The following is a 20833-nucleotide window of genomic DNA, read 5'->3' on the forward strand; positions in this document are numbered from 1 at the left end:
TAAAAGGGTCTTCAAACTTGGCAAGTAACAGCTGTCTTTCGCATCAAAGAAACTTACATATAGGAAATTATTTTCAATGGAAGTAAAACACAAACTTTGTAAAATTATTATTGGATGAAAAGCTCGTAAATTGTTGTGATAAATTGTGAAATATCAATATTTTGAAAATTTTATTGCAACCGATTGAAATTACACTAATAATTGATAAAATAAAAGTTTATTGGTTAGTTTTATTCAAAGAAGTCTGCAAACTTCGAAATAAATGGTATGGTGCCAGGGCTGTATGAGGAATGTGGCATCACTTTCTAGCAAAACTCCAATAGTTTCTCATGAGTTGCCAAAGATGTGTGAGGCCTTGCATTATCTTTCCAATTTGACAATTCTGGCCGTTCTTCTTTGATTACTTTATCCAGGTTCATTAATTGTTGACAGTAAACATCAAAATTGATCATTTGGCTCCTCGCAAACAGCTAAAAAACCAACACCTTTGTAATCCCACCAAACTGACAGCATTAAATTTTTTTTGTTGTTTTTCAGCTGTTTCATCTTGCTTTACTCCACGATCGTTTTCGAACTATGTTACTGTAGAGGACCCATTTTTAATCACCAGGGATGATTCTTCTCAAGAAAGGGTCGCTTTCGTTTCATTTAAGGTACATATCGTGAATGTTCATTCTATGTGTTAAATGAATTTCTTCCAATTCGTGATGTACCCAAATATCAAGCTTCTTAACTAGCCCAAGACATTTTAAGTATTTTAAATCGTTGTGTGCGCTAAATGTAGCCTATTCGCAGCCCTGTCGAGATATATGACGATTCTCTTCAATTATGACTTTGATTTGGTCATCATCAACTTCAGTAGGTAAACCAGACCGTTGCTCAACTTTGATGATTCCACAGAACGTAATTTTTATACCATTTCTGAGACGTGCACTCTGTTAAGCAATCAGCATGATAAATTTTACATATTTCTTTATGAAACTATGAGAAAAGACACAGTTCTATAAAAAGTGAACCTTCTATTATGCGATTCCTTGAGACTTACGAGTGAAAATTGACTAACTGCGTTTTGAATTAAAATATAAATATTATATATTTTAAGTGAAGCTCTCTTTTTTTTCTATCAATTGCAAAGATGTAAAAGAAATTGATTCGACGATTCACTGCTTCATACATATACCAAGTAAACTATACCAATAAATCTGATGCGCGCTCGCCCGTGTTGGTCTAGGAGGCGGGCGTATCGGAAGGTTGAATAATAATCATTCCAATTTCATAATTCATTATTTATTTATTTATTTTGAACAATTCTCAATAATTTTCTGTGACAGCTTCTGCTAATCCAACGCGATTGTTACCCATATCAAATTCACTGTAATATTTACCAATGAATACATCACCCAATATCCATAGAGGGCCATCAATATTCACATCAAGTCCCATAAAACCTAATATGCATGTGTCTATAAGAAGACTTTCCTCCTAAAATAAATACGAGTAATTACTTTTAAAATTATTAAATGTTTCATAATGAATCATGGACGAGATATGATACACGGAGAACTCAAAATCCAGTGGAAAATGATATGATCTGTTAGTACTACTTCATACTTAATCACAATATGCAGATATTATATCAGAAATCCTCCCGTGTTCATTAGAAATTATTCATTGAATTTCTGTTTTCCAAAATTAAAAGCGCCATTCGCAAGTGCTCTACTTAGGATTGACATAATAATTTCTCATAAATTTTCTAAACTCAGTTGAAATGTACATAATTTAATATTTTCTATCATAGCATAGTTCTGATTCCTGCAATAAAGCCAGTTGTGTTTTATTTCATAATTTTTTGACATGCTTTTATCAGTTTCACTTGTATGATTATATGTTTTTGGCATAGATTTTGCCCTAAATTGAGCGATAAGATTTAATTTAAGCCTTGCATATTTCTGAAACACTAACTACAATGCAATAGGTCAAACAAAATATCTGATCATTCTGATAGATTCATCACAATTCATGAATTTTTCTTTGTATACTTTGGATGAGAGTAAAAAACATACAGCAAGTGGGTGAACTACGCGTGAACCACACTTAGAAAATCGAGATGTGCATCTTTAAGTATTATAGACGTATTTAATATAAAAAAATTGAGGTAAAAAGCCAAAAATACAGTTTTAAAACATTGTCGTAAAACGTGTCCTGGACATCGATATTACCATTTTGAGCGAGTTGGGCAAATGGGGAAGAAAGGAAAAGGAAGGCCTACTAAGTAAGTAAATTTCGGTTACGGGAAAATAAATCGAACGACATGGTATAGGAATCGAGCCCAGATGTATTGGTTACGCGCTAGAAACTTGGATGTACATCTTTATATGTTATAGACGGATTTATTATGGAAAATTGAGGAAAAAAGCCAAAAATACAGTTTCAAAACATTTAAAAATGCGTGTCCTGGATTACTATTTTGAGCGAGTTGGGTAAATGGGGTACAAAGGAAAGGGAAGGCCTACTAATAAGTAATTTTCGGTAACGGAAAAATAAATCGAGCGACCCGGTATAGAAATGAAGCCCAGAAGCATTGTTCACGATCTAGAAACTTTTGTGATGTAAACCTTTATATGTTATAGACGGATTTAATATAGAAAATTGAGGAATAAAGATAAAAATTCAGTTTCAAAATATTGAAAAATGCGTTTTCTGGATTTCGATAGTACCATTTTGAGCGAGCCGGGTAAATGGGGGAAAAAGAAAAGAGAATGCATACTTAATAAGTAATTTTCGGTAAAGGAAAAATAAATCGAGCGACCCAGTATAGAAATGAAGCCCAGAAGCATTGTTCACGATCTAGAAACTTTTGTGATGTAAACCTTTATATGTTATAGACGGATTTAATATAGAAAATTGAGGAATAAAGATAAAAATTCAGTTTCAAAATATTGAAAAATGCGTTTTCTGGATTTCGATAGTACCATTTTGAGCGAGCCGGGTAAATGGGGGAAAAAGAAAAGAGAATGCATACTTAATAAGTACTTTTCGGTGACGGGAAAAAAATCGACTCGGTATAGGAATCGAGCCTAGATGTATTAGTTACGCGCTAGAAACTTCAACATATAAGATATCCTAGAGACACGTGTCGCATTTATATTTCACTCACCTACTTAATGAGTCCCACTCACTGAATCATTTTCAGTAATCTTAACAATTGTGTGCATTTCTAAACATTCGTTGTACGCATCATGCAGGCAATTTTTTCTTATTAAATTCTAACGTAAGTTAGCACAGCCGTATTCCATTTTGACAAACAATGATAAGGTAGAAATAAGCTAATACCAAATGTATGAAGTAAAAAGGTAACGAAATTTTAAGTTTGCCAGAATATTGGAAAAGTGTAAAAATACTCACCTTAATGACATATTCTTCTGGTGTCAATGTGAATGTATATCCACCCAAAACGAAATCTATATCTGGCATCGAAGATAACTTACTGCAATCAATTACCGCTTCTCCGTTGATATTGAATGCAGTTCCTACTAACTAAAATTAATGATAATCATTTTATAAAATAGGTCTCGTAATAATTGATATCATTTGTATTCGCTCGAATTAGTTAAGTACACAGCCCTCGTATGATGAGGTGACTGATAAAAAAATACTGTTTTCTACACAGAAAACTCTGGTGTCGACTGTAGCAAAAAATGATAAATATTTTCATTTGTAATCTGTTGCTTGGTGAATAAATGCCTGAGAAATACAACTGCTGAAAACTTTATGTTACATATACGTGGATTGGCTCCAGAGTTACCTGGCGTAATCTAGAGATGGTGGTAGTAGCTAGAAAAATACCACTATATTAAGAAGTATACAATCTATACAGCATATCTATCAATTTTGGAGAAAATTGATCATCGTTAAGTAGGTATTATCCCAACCAATATAAAAGCTGTACTAGCTTCTATTCTGGGTTAGAGTCCTCCTTCGTTATTAAGAGTAAAATAATGGGTAGGAGACCTTGATCGATTTTTGAAGACCAGCATCGCAGTGGTCGACCAAATGGGGTGATTACACCAGAAATGTTGAAGGAAATCCACAAAGCGGTACTGGACCATCATTTCATTCCCAAAACTAAAGAAAAATCGAAATAATGGACTGAGAAGGAAGAAATGGCTCAGAAAAAGGCAAATGCCGTCTGCAGGCAATGTCATGGCGTCGATTTTTTGGGATGTGCGTGGAATAATTTCCATTAACTACCTTGAAAAAGGAAAAACTATCAACGACGGGTATTATGCAAGTGACGAAATCAAGCAAAAAAAGGCGCATTTGCCTAAGAAGAAAGGGTTGGTCCCATCAAGACAATGCACCAGATCACATGTCCGTTATTACCATTGCCAAAATCAATTAATTAAAGTTTGAATTGCTACCTTACGCATCCTATTAGCTATATTTAACCCCCTAGGATTGTGTTCTGTTTCCAGATTTGCAAAAATGTCTCTATGATCAAAGATTTTCTGGCAATGAAGATATGATGTTGGCAGTTGATGGCTATTTGAGAAGCTTGACAATTCTTATTATAAAAAAGGTATCTAACTTATTGAACATCGCTGAGAACATTGTATAGAGCTAAAAGAAGGTTAGGTTGGAAAATTTTTGTGCTTTTTTTGTTGGACCAAGTTCTTCTGGGACCATCGTCGTACATTGCAATCAAGTACAAATATCAGCTACCGAGATGATTCAGACCAATAAAAGACAAGAAAATTTCATCTGCTGCATACTGATACCAATTATATTGAACATTACTGTTAAATTATTATGGAATAATGTAGAAATAATCTTTTTTTGTAATATATAATCGATATTAACTCACTTTCTGAAGTTTCTCAATTTCTTCGGTGGGACCTGTGATTAAGCTGGTTCCAGTATCTACTATTGCATGACATCCTCCACTACAAAATGTTTCTGATCCAATATTAATACTATCCATCTCAACTTGCCAGTAAGCTTGTCTAGACACTGGTAAATAAGTGAAGTTTCCTTTGTAGTAATTTGGATCGGATCCACCAAGTACTAATTCACCTCCGACTAATCCGTAGGCATCTCTTAAAATAAGGAAAATGTGAAAAATAAACTAGAAATACTACAACAAGGTCGAAATAATCAGTAATGTACAGCAAGTTTTTTGTAAACTGAAAGAAGCACTGAAGGAATATTAAAAGGTGTTTCTAAATTCATGAGACAAAATTCAGGAGATGATTGGTTGTATGAAATTAAAATAGGTTTTTCCCATAACATTTCCCCTTTCCAAGGTATTACCCTCTAAATAGTGGTAACTAAAATTGAGTTTATATTTTTTTTCTAAACATGTACGGCAATCCATGACACTACGTTAATGTATTTTGGCTAGAGGTGGTTATTCTTTATCTTAGAAAAAAGTTTTGATATGAAATAAAGTGAGGGAAAGTTTAGAAAAATAATGAAAACAAAATTTTAGTCGCAGCTGTAGAGCTGAGGAAAGACTCACCTTAATTTCATACGACCAATCACCTCCTGAACTTTGTCGAATGAATTTAGAAACACTCTGAATGTCTATTATTTCTTCTTGACTATCTGCATGTGCATTACTCGCGACATTCACCATGTAAATTTGTAGTTGTTTTTCAGAAAGAGAAGGGAAATGTTTTGCTCCCATACCTCATTTTGATAAGGTCATTCAAAGTAAATAACAGCAATTCCAAGGAGATTTCTAGAATTGCTGCTACTTGTGGACCTAATGTCAAAGTTAGTTTATTTATTTATCATTATCAATCATGTTTCATACCACAACAGGAATCCAGATCAGAAAGTAATTATAATATCTCCAATATGCGAATGGTGATATTTTGCAAATTCATTTTCACATAGCCATAAAAGCATTTATCGTGGTTAGTATCTATGATTAATTTCAACCATCCAGGATGTTCCAGAAGTATGTAATATGATATGTGTTGCTACTTTGTTTTATAATTGGATGCTCAAATATTTTGAGTCACTTTGACCAAATTCATAATAATTTACTTTCTAGCTTCAAGCGAAACTCCCTGTACAGATTTCTCCCATCCAATTCTTGACTCAAGATTTAGACATACTTAAACAGTTTGAGAAAAAAACTTACCTGTTCAAGTAAAAGGAAAATATTGGTTGGTCAACAACGTTTTGTTCAACCATCGTGTTGAAAACTGGAGTAATTCCGTTTACTGAAATAGTAGGATAACCCATACCTAAAATGCCATCGAATTGACCTGCTACAAAAGCCAAACCTGGTTCTTCCATAGCTTCAGCGAAAAGTTGATTGGTGACTTGGATATCACCGACCTAAAAAGGAGCAAATAAAAATGATGAAATGAAAAATTTCTCAGTGGTACAAAATATTTAGGTGTACTTTTTAAAGTTTTTAAAGTAAACAGTCGTTCGTTTCTTTAGTTTGTCGTATATTTCTTTGAGCATGAAATATTATACCAAGAGCCCCGTATGAGAACCAACATAGAGAATAGGGTAGCTCACAATATGACGATTGACTGTACCTTACCTCGTTACCATGTTGCATCGCCAAAGAATTATAGGGCCAAAAAGTAGGGCCCGAAAATCAAATTATTTGCCCCCCTGCCACGCACAAATTTAATATTTGGATCAGTGTATGCGACTTTTAAGTGCATTAAGTAATGGTAAGTAGAAGGGAGTAGATTACGACCTAATCTTAAAATTTCAGAGAAGCTTTTATCTGTTAGTAGAAATTTAATTTTCATTCCATAGATGGTTTAATCTACTCCTAAATTACCGTCCACTTACAGAAATAAATCGCGATCTGATCAATATGAAGGTTGGCGAAGAGCTTGTGTAAGAAGAGTTTAAGAATTTAACGTTAACAATACGATAAATTTGAGAAGGAAATATGGGTGAAGGTAAAACACTCACCTGTACGTTATCTGATGAAACAAAGCCACTAAGTGAACCAGAACCATACCGAATTTCAAAATTTGTTCCATTTTCCTTATAAGTTGAAGATTTTTCCGAATTATATTTGGAATGGAGCTCTAAAAATATTTAGTATTTTCATATTTCGCAGATTAAAGACAATCTCAATACACAACGACAACTCACAAATATTTCTTCAACTAGTGCAGATATTTTATTTTATTTAGAAGAAAATTGTAGATTAGTTTATTAATCGTCAGGGATTCTAGAAATACCTGTGTGTATCGATCTATTTTGAAAATCAAAAGAGAAAATAGTAAAAATATTCACTGGGACCTAAGAAAAATATCTTCAACAGAGATTGCTTAATACTCTAAATAAGAACAAATGATCTATTTCATACAATACACTTCATATTTTATTAGTTAAGAAATTAATGTGAGATAGTAGTATACAGTGCATTTAATACAAAGATGTTCGTTCTGCAAATAAGCTTTACTTAAAAAGACACAAATAGTGTATATGTTTAGAAGGAGTCTACAATCTTAATCAATTCGGAAATCTCCGATATCGCTTAATTTGATATTGTGATAGTAAATACTATTCTACTCACGGCAGGCTATATTAAGAATGTTACACTTTGAGGATGGGACCCAAAGATTGGATGAACCTGTATCAAATATCACATTGAAAGTTTGAGGTGGTGTACCGATACTTATTTCACCATAATATTGTGCCTAAAACAAACAGAAATCAATTATTAGCCATTTATTTCAGATAAAAACAATTTTCATCTAAGTTAAATGCCAATAATACCAATAACTTAATAATAACCAAATATCGAACACTTTCTTCTGGCACATAATAATAGTAATTCTATTAACCTCATCTCTTGATTTTGCAGCTCTTGTAGATTTTGTCGCTTATCTACAATAATCTTCGATTTTAAATAGAGTCTTAGGAAAAAATCTAGCAACCTAAAGTCTGCATATCTCAAGTGTCACTGTATCGTAATTGGTTTAAAAATTTGCGAACATACACACACACACACACACATTAAAACCAGGAATGGAAAAAGGTTGGCGGACAAAAGTTTTGGTACATCCTAATAGATATCTTATCAATGGTTTCCACTGATCCATACAGTCTTTTCAGAATTTTACTTGGATATAATGATCAGTGAAAAAAACAATGAAAAACTCCGAATAATTAATCTTGGAAGGCAATTTTTTTGATACTTTCAGGAGAACTACAGTACAGGTTTAAGTAATATGTATAGTAATAAGTGTTTCAATGTGATTCGCTTGATTAGATCCCAAAAACTTTGACAAGTCCAAGAAGTTCCTTGAAAACTGTTATACGTCTAGATCCAAATAGTATTTGGATTTAAGTTAAACCAACCTTCTCAGTGCTGCTTCAGTAAAATTACATCTTCCAGAAGCTCCTGAGTATAGATTTGCGTGTAGGAGAGAGACCCTCTTGTTACCTTAATTCCTGATTGCTTTGCCATTGCGTAGAGGATCATTCGGAAAAATGTAGAAAAAAGTGAGGCCAGATCAACTCTGATATGGCAAAACTGAAGTACAAAATATAGTCTAATTACAATGTTCATATATTATAGAAAAACCATGATACGATAAGATTATTAAATTTGATATAATAAATTTTTTGAGTGGTATGAGATGATGAAATAATTGATCAAGTGCACATTGTAATGATAATTTTCTCCTGGCAGCTATATCAATTTTATTGCCAGGAGAATCGGATATTGTTGCATAATCTATCAAAATTCAAATTAGAGAAGAAATTGTGTCTCTAAATTTGATTCACATGATTTTCAGATGACTTTAGTAAATAATTCCTACTACTACGTGTATATAGTAAATAATTCCAAATTTCAAAATCTTATCATTTTTAAATAAGGATATAAGAACTTACGTCTAGGTAGTTGGTTAATATAACGTGTGAACCCTCATTAACTTTCCCATATTTGTTCAACAAACCTTGTTTGAGTTTGGACAAACCAATTTTCTTGATGAGATTTCTGGCTGTATCGATTTTCTTCAAAGGTATTCTGAAAAATTTAGCATGCATTAATAGAAATAGAAAATCAATTCATGTCGTACTTTAAAGTTATTTCGACCAAAAGGAAAAGGAAAATCCAATATATTATATGAATCGAAGATATGAACACGAAAAACACGAAGCTTGTCGTCGTAAACTATGAAAATATCGAGGGTTAGAAATGCAAAGAAATCAATTTAGGTGGTTATATTTTCTATGTCCATTTAATGAAAGGTATCAGAATAAAATCACTTTTCAATCTCAGTAGAACTAATTCTATTAATTTCTTCGATTTTACAACATTACATATAATTCAGGCAAAGGTTAAACGCAGAAAAACGTTTATTCTGCATTTTCCAGTTAGGTATACAAGAATATTGCAGGTGTCCTTCGGTTTATTCGAAACGATTATTTACATAGATACCTTTGAAAATAGAATTAACAATTTCGCTAAGAGACAGACCTTCATACCTCGAAGTGAAGAATAATTAATCCATTTACGCTTGCGTGAGTGAAGTGAGAAGATTACGAGGAAACAGGGATGAACCAAAGATGACATCTAGTATACAAACTTCTAGGAGCCTAAATCAAACTAAAAGTGCCGATTGATATTTTCAGATTAGTTGGATTCTTATTGTCTAAAAGATTAAATATAGAAAAAGACAATGAGAAAAATACCTTCAGGACTTGTAATTATTTTTATGAAATATAATTAGTTTATAAAAATGATAATAAAACGTTAAGAATTTGAATTCAGATGACATATTTGAGCAAAGATAAAGAAAATCCAACTTACCATATGTCTCAAGAATATCATAAGAAGAATGAGAACAAAGTGAAGTAAATATGCCAAAAACGAAACTAATCGAATGTATGAAGATTTCTAAAGCTAACATAAAAAACACAAAAACTATTTTTAGTGACGACTCCTTATCTTCGACATATTTCATGTGATCGATGCAATCGATTCCTTCCTTCAATTTATTTTCTCTATAAAAATATGTTTTTCTGAAATTATTAGCTGCAACTTTTTCGGCATTATCACGTAACCATTATTAACAATATCATTTACCTGTGTAGTTCACTGCTAGCAGCAGCTACAATAACTAAAAGTAATAGTAGATTATATAATTTGACCATACTGTAACAGTTATCTATCACACTGTCAAATATCTAGTGAATTTCTATTCTTTCTATTTATACCCGTCCCCTTTAGTTCAGGTATTCACTTTGATACGTGAAATCAACACGTATTTTCAATTTATCTAATTCAATCGCGATAAATATTCAAAAATCTTCAATTTATGAAGTACCTTTTAGAATCATTATCTGATTACACGTTAGGAATTTCATAATAATAACTATTATTGAATAATTGAAGTGTACTGCTAAAGTTGATTATGTTTCAATAAATTACAATTGCTGGTTACCATTTTCCTTTATGTGAGACTTAATGTATATATTTACACTTGAAAAGCAGAAAAAATGAAATATCTCAACGAATATGCTTTTCCCTAACATCAGATACAACCAAACAACATCCCTGCATACGAGGATGCTTCCAGAAGTACCTGGCCTGACCTAGAGAAGGCGGTAGTTGCCTGAAAAATACCACTGTATTAAAGAGTACACAATGTTTGAAGACACTATGCTGTTCAGTATTTGTTTGGCTGCCTCCAATAGTGAACTCTTTCAGTGAATGTGTAAACATGGAAAAATTGGTTATCGGTATGTGATACAATTCTTCTATTTGAAAGGTCTTAGTTCAATTAATATCAAAGCTGAACCATATTCTACTATGGGTGAGAGTGCTCCTGCGTTATCAATAGTAAAATATTGGGTAGCAGAGTTTAAACCAGGTTCTACGAACTGCGAAGCCCAGCATTGGAGTAGTCGATCATATTAACTGAAAATTCGCATATGAAAAAGGTGTGCGCAAATTGGGTTCCGGAGAAGTCGTTTCACCCCGTAAAAAAGTGTCTGATAAAACGAAAAAAAGTTAACTCAAAATACAGGATGTTTCAATAATATTATTATGCTATATTAAGCAGCACTCTACATAAAAAGAAAATATCATAGAAAATTTTTGGATTATAAATCGATGAATATTCTTATACGAGTGGCACCAAAAAATTATTTTATATTTTATATTTCAACACCCTGTAAAAAATAAAAAATTACTAGTTATAGCTTATAAAATTCTGTGAAGAATCGTAAAACAAAAAACTTATCTCGAAATACATGACGTTCCAAAAATACCTTACAACAAACTTTGCTAATTAATATATAGTTATCGATCGTTATGATAATAATTCACCCTGTATATAATCAAAGTTATTTCCAATCGAAATATTTATCAACATGAAAAAGGGGAAAAGTTCAAAGTTTTTTCGGACTGTTTCGGAAATCTGGGTAAGTTATTTTTTTGTTTGTCCGGAACGCAACGGAATGATTTTTTCAATGACTGCCCAATCGTCTTACTTGGAGCCTGAAATACGAAAACGAAAATCATTAAATCAAAAATTTATAACAAATAAGATCGATATACATATCCACATTTTAACAAAAAGACAGAAATAAAACCGAATTCTTACGCACGATTCCAAAGGAGGCAAAGACCGTTCCAAGATCATGTCGTCTGTTTCTTGAGATTTGAGTGAGATAATTTTCATTGTCTATCTTAAAAAAGGGTAAATTATCAATATCGACTATTATGCAAACTTATTGCAACATTTGAGCGAAGAGATCGAGCGACAATGCATCAGCTCACACATCTGTTATTGCAATAGCCAAAAGTAATGAATCAAAGTTTGAATTGCTACCTCATGCACCCTAATTTCCAGATTTAGCCCGCTCGCATCATTGTCTGTTCCCAGACATGAAAAAATGGCTCGGTGGTCATAGATTTTCGAACAATGAAGAGGTGAATTCGGCATTTATTGGATATTTTGAAGAGCTTGACGAATCTTATTATAAAAAAAATATAGAACGTATTGAACAACGTTAGGAAAAGAGTATGGAGCTAGAAAGAGATTACGTTGAAAAATAAATTTATTTTTTTCCAATATTTTAGTTTTTTCTTTGTTGGGCCATGTACTTCTCGGACCATCCTCCTACTTTCAACAATAGTAATGAAGGACCATTAAGCGATTTGTCTCCGAAGTGAAAGCTGTCTAAGCTCTTGGGGATCTGTGAAGGTGGTTAATGAGAACCCAAGAATCATTGTAGTTTGTATGAAGCTGGGAGTGAAGCAATAATAAATACGTGATACCATGGAAGTCTAAATCTTCTTTTACGGCTCTGACAGGGTACAATCTAACATTATTGTTTGAGAAGTAGCAGGTTGCTGCAATAATAGTACGAAATAAACATGTCACAGTATTGTACGTAAATCTCTGAAGTCATGCAAGTTATAACAATTCGTTGCACAAATTCAAATGAATCATATTTAAAAAAATACTTCTAGTAATAATAATTTTACAAACAATAAATCTGATTACTGATTCTTTGTCTGGAAAATATCCGAATTATTTGTTGGACTACTGAAACTTGTTCACTGAGACTTATTTATTAATTATCTCGTTCCCCATTTTATTTATAAGTTTTAAATGGCTCTATACGGTAAGTTAAATGGTAGGGTTTCTTGTGTAAACATACTATAGATCACTGTTCTAATTTCAATAGTTATCTTATTCAATAATTGAATTAATTAATAGTAATTAGTAATTAGTAATAAAATAAATAGTAATTAAAAAATAGCAATAAGTGTGTAAAGTGAAAATTTCTCAGGCACATACTGCATACATTATTTTTTCTACAGCCTTACACCAGAAGATAAAATAAAAATTTGGTATATATCAATCAAGCTTCTTTCGTAAATGACAATTAATAACGAAAACATAATGATTGGATTGAAAGTGAATTGACAGAATATAATTTTGTTTCAGTTAACCACTGAAAGAACAAATTCAAAAATTCATTATATAGGAGCAAATTCATTAAAAGTTTGTGTCTACAGACGTCATCAGGTCTAACTTCGTAGCCTCATGAGATAACAATTAATTTGAGTGATCTAATTAGAAATGCAATTGTTGATGTCAGTACGGGAGGAAGAGATTCGAATACTTACACGAAACTACACACGAAACTAGATAAAGTTTCCTTTCATTTAAGTGATGAAAATTTGTAACAGTCAAACTGGTCTCTTGATTCTCATATGATGTATAAGTTTAAAGTAGAGTAGTGGTTTAAAATACTGCTGTTATTGGTATCTTACAAAATTTGTGGAGAACAATTTGTTTTTGTGTTGAAGGTATTGCTCACATACCCTTTGGCAACAGCAGTGAATCTCCATCCTCCATGTTGTTTTAATTGAAGAATGTCTCCACCCGAATCAATTAGAAGCAATGCCGATGACTTATATATTCGTCACGATACGGTAAACTTAAATATTGTGTAATTAACGATGAAATCCTCGAAAAGTGTTTATACCATCAAACTTGTTTTGTACATTTTCCATTTCTATATGATAGAAAGAAATGGTTGCTGGTTACGTTTTTTGTCTCATATTAGTATTTTCTTGTTATAAATGTATCAAATTTTAATTTCATGTTCCTCTTCTCCATGTACTAGCTCTTGCTCATATATGTCTAGGTTGTTTTTCAACTCTAGATCATCTTTTTCTTAATAATGTTTCAGCCTTGATTCTTCCAAGGTACATTGCTCTTGAACCCCTCCAAAATTTTGTTATAATTTTGCCTAATTCGACAATTTAGTTTTCAAAATATTATCTGGAAAGTAATATACGAGTTGAAATATTCGTTCTTTCATAGCATATTTCTAATAAATTAGTCCACATTCATTTTCGGGAATTCTCTCTTTATAAAATCTAATGTTTTTCAATGCAATTAATGGGTAAAACTATTAAAAAGTAACAAATGCTCATTAAATAAGTATATTACTTTGTTGAGATTTCAAAAGAGTGTGTTTTCAAGTTATCATTGAATTTTTTACGATCTCTTCGTTTCAAAAATTATTTTTTAGACACGCCATCTGAAAGTTGTTCGTTCTGTATTCATTTAGATACCGAAAGTTGCGTTTTGAGTGTTCTATGAGGATAGCCTACTATAGAACCAAACAAAATTTCAATGTCAAAATATTTTATTACTCAACATATTCTCCTCTTAAATGAATACATTTATCACAGCGAACATACAACGTCTCTAGACCTCCCAAAAAAAATATTTCTTCTTGCGCTGCAAACCAGACTTCCTCAGCGTTTATTACCTCCTCGTTGGAAGAAAATTTACGACCTTTTCAACTTTTTTTCAGTTGAGGAAAGATATGATAGTCGAACGGAGCCAAATCTGGTAAATGCATGGAACTGGTCTAGGCTAACTAGATATCAATACATCCTCGTATGTAGTGAAAGTGACAGATCCGTACTGCAAAACAATTTCGGGACGGTCTGGAGTAGACAACTTTAACTTCCTTAAATGTGACTCTAGCCACTTCAATGTTGACGTTGACAGTTTCGGTGATTTTGCATAACGTTAAATTTTTAATTTTCTGAAATTATCATCTACAGAGATTCCATCAATATCTAGTAGAAATATACATATTCCACCTGCATCCAACCCAATAAATATTAATAATTATCCTGGAGGTACAATCAACATTATTTTTTGCAAATTATTAATAAATTATTATTGACATTGCAAATATCATTAAGTACATTATATTCTTCAACAAATAAAATGTTTATGATTTTCTATTATTTATTTTCTTTCCTCAGTGTAATTGAAAAAGTTTTGGATCTTACGTATCCTCTAAAAAATGTTGTGTACGCCGCGACCCATCCAACAAAGAAGCACTTTCAGTCCTTGGCATACAAATAACTATTCTAGATTATCATCGAACAAGTTTCATTTACACAAATAATCCTCTTTTTCAACTATGAATGTTAGTTCTTCTTCGCATGAATTTTTACATGAACTAACTAACGAAAAATTGAATAATTACGTTGAAACGAATTACAATAAACATGAAAGGACAAAATAATTCAACAGAACCACATATGACACTGTATAACGCTGATTTTAGGTTGTATGCTTTACATAGAAATTTTCATCTCTATCCCATCCACGTCCATCCAAATAGCAACACCGCGCCATGGTTATTTCAAACTCTTAGAACTCAGACAACATGAGAACCAAGCTGTTCTGTAGATATTAATCTCGGTTTCAAGACCTGTTTATAAGACCATGCCATTCACTAAAAGTGACATTGTTGACATAACTTTATTAAAATCTGTCAAGTAATGTCAGAAAATTATAGTGATTGCCTCTAATTGAAATTATTATCGGTTTTTAACAAATTTCCAGTTCAAATGGCAACCATACCACAATTTATATCTCAAAAACTACCTTCCATCGATTTTAATAATATCCCTCTTTTAAAAGATAGTCGCTTGAGATCTGGCCAATGCTCTAGTAATAAAAGTCTTGTTCCAGGCGAACCAGAAGGTCCTTGTGTGAAAACTGAGATCCCAGGACCGCGTTCAAAAGAACTTATAAAGCAACTAGAACATTTTCAAATGGTAGGTACAATTCAATATTTAGTAAACTACGAGAAATCGATAGGAAATTACATCATAGATGCTGACGACAATATCTTATTGGATACGTACACGAATATATCGACTATACCCGTCGGGTATAATCACCCAAAGCTGCTTGATTTATTTAAGGATGAATGCAATTTGAAATCTATGGTGAATCGTCCAGCACTAGGTGTTTATCCTGGATTAGATTGGCCTGGTAGACTGGAAAATGTTTTAAAAGGTATATCTCCCAATCTCCCTAATATTCAAACGATGATGTGTGGAGCTTGTTCAAATGAAAACGCTTGCAAATCTGCATTCATAGGTTATAAGATGAGGGAGAGATGCGGTCAAGATTTTACAGAAGAAGAAAAAAAATCTTGTATAAATAATCAGCCACCGGGATCGCCGTATCTTTCCATATTATCATTTGCGGGAGGTTTCCATGGAAGATCATTAGGAACTCTAGCATTAACCCACTCAAAACCTATTCAAAAACTAGATTTCCCTTCTTTCGGGTATTGGCCTATTGCAACCTACCCAAAATACAAATACCCTTTGGAGGAAAATTGTCGTGAAAACGAAGAGACAGATAAAAAATGTTTGCAACAGATCGAAGAGTTATTTGAAAAACAGAAAAGCTGTGCACCTATTGCCGGAGTTATTATTGAACCTATTCAATCGGAAGGTGGTGACAACCATGCATCTTCTCAATTTTTTCAAAAACTACAATCTATTTGCAAAAAAAATTCAGCTTACTTGATAATAGATGAAGTACAAACAGGTGGGGGTCCTACTGGGAGATTTTGGTGCCACGAATATTTTGATTTACCGTGTCCACCTGACATGGTGACTTTCAGTAAAAAGTTACAAACCGGAGGATACTTTTACACCGACGAACTTAAACCGAAACACCCTAGCAGAATTTTTAATACGTGGATGGGAGATCCGGGAAAAATAATATTGCTGGAAGCTATAATAGATATAATTAGATGTCAAAATTTACTCGATCAAGTGGAAAAATCGGGTGAAAAGTTAATTTGTGGATTGAAAAATCTCGAGAAAGAATTTCCTGATATAATACATTCCGTTCGGGGTAAAGGTACTTTCGTCGCTTATGATGGAAATAGTCCGAAAACAAGAGATGCCATAATAAAAGAATTAAAGAAAAATGGAGTCCAAGCGGGTGGTTGTGGTGACAAATCTATTCGGTTGAGACCAGCTTTGGTATTTCAAGAACATCACGTCGATATTTATTTAGATATACTTAGAAAAGTTCTTAAAAAAGTTGGTGGATCAAAACAAAAATGTTGAATTTTGTATAAAATGTGAGTTAATAAAAAATGTCAAGTATATTTTCTTGTTATATAAGTACATGGTGTGCAGCAAAAACGCTGAATGGATTTTTCAACTGATTTTCATATATTCTGAAAGCTAAATACACTGAAAAATTCTTGAACGTAAAAGTGCAAAATCTTTTTATGAAAAGGGTTTTTTGAGATAACTTGAAGTCATAAATAATAAGTGCAATTTTATATTAATTAAATGCTTGATTTTCACGATATTTATATAGTTCCATAATTGATGTTAGGTGTTTAATAATTGTTATCGAGCAGTTATCAACAATATACACACACAAATTTTGCAATAAATTTCAAAACTAATAAGCTATCTATTTAACATAAAAGTATAATAACCGCAAGCTTCAATAACCAATTACAGTGCTCATTATAATTAGTAGTAGATAGTCATTTTAAATTATTAAATAATTTAATAAGTTCGAAAAGCCATAGACAAATAAAACAATCTGTTAACTAATCGCATTTACCCACCAGTCTACCAGACCGAAAAGACTCTGGCAGAATAATGATTGGTTTAATTGGAAAATCGCACATGGTGGGATTGGTTTCCATTTTTACTACCAAAAAATACTTAATAATTTGTACCCCACCGTAAAAAAGGCGAGAAAATCACAAATTACTTTCCGCTTCAATGCTCAAAATAATACTGATAGAGCCTCCGAAAGTAGACGGACTTTATGGAATATGGAAATTGGCGAAAAATACTACTTGGAGGTTGGAATATAACATAATGAAACAGAAACAGATCAAGAGCTTATAATGGTGAATATAAGTAAACAGACATGATGTCGAAACTTATGTAGTATCGGAATTGAAAAAGAAATGTACAAGAGTATTATTGGCCACTAGAATGGTATTTCAACAACTACATTATTTGTTACACTACAAATTTTATCATGTTTCTATTGTTTTCGAAGTGCACCTTATGGATGTGTGGTTGTTTTTATCTCAGAAAAGTACCTAAACAGGTATATCATTTTAATATTGAGGTTGACTGAAATTTCAAATAACACTCTTTATTGTTTATAAAACAACAAAATTAGTTCGTATTCTCACTTTGTTGCTCACTTCTATTGAAATTTGATAAAAAAATAACAGATGTCTCCCAGTTCGTAATTCTGGTGACTAGCGGAAAAGAGAAGAACCAGAGAGCACAAGCCAAATACACGATAAATTTGAGAACGATATCGATGGCGTACAATACCTAAATAGTAATATCATGTACATTACTCTCAGAGGCAAAAAAACGAAAATTTTTATAAGGGTCTTGTGATACAACCGTATCATGGAGGTATTTAAATTGTTATCAGATTTTTCCTTTTTCTGGAAAAATAATGTACGTTGTCATTTCAATTGGATCACCCTGTACATTTTTGCGCTTTTTGAAATTCTTAAATATTTTTTATGCCATATTTAGTTATAGCTACATTTGCGTTATCTCCGCCGAAGGTAAAATAATATATTTAGATGGCTTTGCTACAATAACAAATTCGACGTTTCAATAAATTATTATTGATGAAATTTATTGAAAGTGGTAAACAATGGATCGTTTATCTGAAAAAGAACGAATTGATATTTTAATAATATTAGGATATGATGATAGGCGTAGAAGCCAACAAGAAACGTATAATATCTTTAATAATTTATATCCTAACCGAAGTCCCAGTAAATTAGTAAAGAAGTTTAACGAAACTGGTTCAATTAAAGATTTATCTAAATCAGGACGCAAAAAAACTACATCAACTGAAAACAAATCTGTAGATGTTTGTGTCCTGTTAGAAGCTGATCCACACTCGAGTACTAGACAAATATCTAGGGAACTTGACGTTTCGCAAACATCCGTGATGAAAATTTCACGTGATTATAAATTTCATCCATACAAAGTAACACGTTGGTTCAAAAGTTGTTAGATGACGATTTTGATAGACGTGAAGAGTTTGCAGACCTAATGATGGAGAAATGTTACAATCGAAACGATCCAAATTTTTTAAGTAATGTTACGTTTTACGTAAATCGGTAAAGTTGTAGATACTGGTCACGTAACAATCCTCGTTGGATGCATGAATCCCACAACCAATATATCAAAAAACTGATTATATGGGCTGGAATCATGGTTAGGCGACAAAATAATTGGTCCCTTTTTCATTGAGAGTGACTTAAATGGTCCGGCGTGTTTAGATTTATTGAAAAATAGAATTAATTATACCTGAGCTGGCTTGGATATTTCCAAATCCAAGTATTTTCCATTACGTTGAAAAAAAACTTTATTATTAGAAATTTTCACACAATAACGATATCACAAACGACAATATTTGGCTACAACAAGATGGTGCCCCACCTCACAATGCGTGTGTGGTGAAGCAATACCTAAATAATGTGTTTCCCTGAAGACGGATTGAAGGACGTAGTTTTATCGAATGGCCCCCGCGATCACTCGACATGATTCCTTTAGACCATGGGGGTCATTTAAAAAACATCGTTCATAAAACAAAACCTGTCAATATTCAGGAATTAAAAGATAGGTTTACCACAGAGATAAGAAGAGTTTAGGCGTCAGAGATGTTGCAAAAAACATTTTGAGCACCTACTGTAATCGCTTTTACTCTATGTTTTCTAAAACCAAGACACAAACATTTAAAGATTTATCTTGTAGGTTTTCTGCGTCATGATTTGGATATATTATATTACGTAACAAGAGTTGAAAGTAACTCATTACGCACGAAGTGAAAAATTTCATAAGTGCGTAATGGGCTTAAAACTCGTCTAACGTACTATACTTTTTCTACGCTCATTCATGCATTCTACTTAAGAAAACGTATCCTATTTTTAAAGAAATTGTATAATGTGCTGCCTACATTTAGGGGTATCACTCTTTCAATCCCAAATATATCTTGCTAATGCTAAAAGTTTTTATGTTTTTTATTTGACTAAATTTATGTAAATAGACTAAATTAAGTGTTACGTAAATAAAAATTTAATTGTAATTCAATTAAACCAAGAAGTTAAAGTTTTCTTCTCAAAACGCACGCGTATGTTATCAGATCTCATTACGTGCATGGGCATGGGCTTACAAAAAATATTTTACTGAACCAATTTCGTTAAACTTTTCACTAACTTACTGACACTAGACCTTGTTACGAGATTTATATCAGCACATCAAAATATTAATTAAAGAATATTCAAATTAAACGAGTTTATTCAATCGTAGACATCTAAATGTACAATATTTATTGTAACTTTGTTGGAGATACTGTCAATGTAGCTATAACTCCGAAATTGTGGCATTTAGGTATAGAGAATATTACACGAAAAATAATCAATATTTCTTAAGATGCTTCAAGAACTGCTTAAGATGCTTAAGCAGTTCTGCTTCGCAATGGCGGCTTTTATTTCTTCTTTTCTGGTAGTCATTGAGTACATCTTGTGGTATAAAACTTTTGTACTTCCTCATGAAGTTCTCCTACTCCTACTTCACATAAAGCTGTGAATGATAATGGAACTTATAAAGTTACACAGATGAAAACAAATTTTCAATTCAAGTAAAATAGAATCGTGGATGAAAGGGTATATTAGAAGAAGTGGAATATAATTTTTGGAGAGAAAATACAAAAATAAGAATATGTTCATGTCCATTTCCCTGTATATTTTTATTATTATTAACAATAAATTGTTAATTTAGATATCCCGTGTACTATCAAGCAAATTACCGACGAAATCCTGTCCGCTATCATATTCTCAGTAAACATAATTAATTTTCACTCACTTCAGGTTAAATTTGTGGGTTTTCACCGGATATATTTATACTCAGGAAATAATTAATGAATTTGATTAAGTATTATATTTATCATATTAAGACTAT

At 32.3% G+C, this 20833-nt stretch overlaps 2 protein-coding genes across 2 annotated transcripts; one reads left to right on the forward strand and one right to left on the reverse strand.

The window, feature by feature from the left end:
• Nucleotides 1–1271: 1271 nt before the first annotated feature.
• LOC130446977 (lysosomal aspartic protease-like) lies at nt 1272–10279 on the reverse strand. The gene is made up of 8 exons (XM_056783557.1): nt 10085–10279; nt 8887–9022; nt 7562–7685; nt 6949–7067; nt 6149–6348; nt 4865–5096; nt 3406–3537; nt 1272–1482 (listed from the first exon to the last, which is right to left on the reverse strand). Exons 1-8 carry the CDS (start codon nt 10150–10152, stop codon nt 1312–1314), a joined length of 1182 nt encoding a protein of 393 aa, XP_056639535.1. The 5' UTR covers nt 10153–10279; the 3' UTR covers nt 1272–1311.
• A 5121-nt stretch (nt 10280–15400) lies between these two features.
• On the forward strand, nt 15401–16927 carry LOC130447119 (4-aminobutyrate aminotransferase, mitochondrial-like). The gene has a single exon (XM_056783775.1). It carries the CDS (start codon nt 15401–15403, stop codon nt 16925–16927), a length of 1527 nt encoding a protein of 508 aa, XP_056639753.1.
• Nucleotides 16928–20833: the final 3906 nt, after the last annotated feature.

This window comes from Diorhabda sublineata, chromosome 7 (genome assembly GCF_026230105.1).
Source record: "Diorhabda sublineata isolate icDioSubl1.1 chromosome 7, icDioSubl1.1, whole genome shotgun sequence".
Taxonomy (NCBI): domain Eukaryota; kingdom Metazoa; phylum Arthropoda; class Insecta; order Coleoptera; family Chrysomelidae; genus Diorhabda; species Diorhabda sublineata.

Bases quoted from the DNA above. Each gene is read 5' to 3' on its own strand.
- LOC130446977 (XM_056783557.1), bottom strand. From the start codon at position 10,152: ATGGTCAAATTATATAATCTACTATTACTTTTAGTTATTGTAGCTGCT. The intron at 9,023-10,084 runs GTAAATGATATT...TAAATTTTTCAG, and splicing joins GCTAGCAGTGAACTACACAG to AATACCTTTGAAGAAAATCG. The intron at 3,538-4,864 runs GTGAGTTAATAT...CATTAATTTTAG, and splicing joins AAATTGAGAAACTTCAGAAA to TTAGTAGGAACTGCATTCAA.
- LOC130447119 (XM_056783775.1), top strand. From the start codon at position 15,401: ATGGCAACCATACCACAATTTATATCTCAAAAACTACCTTCCATCGAT.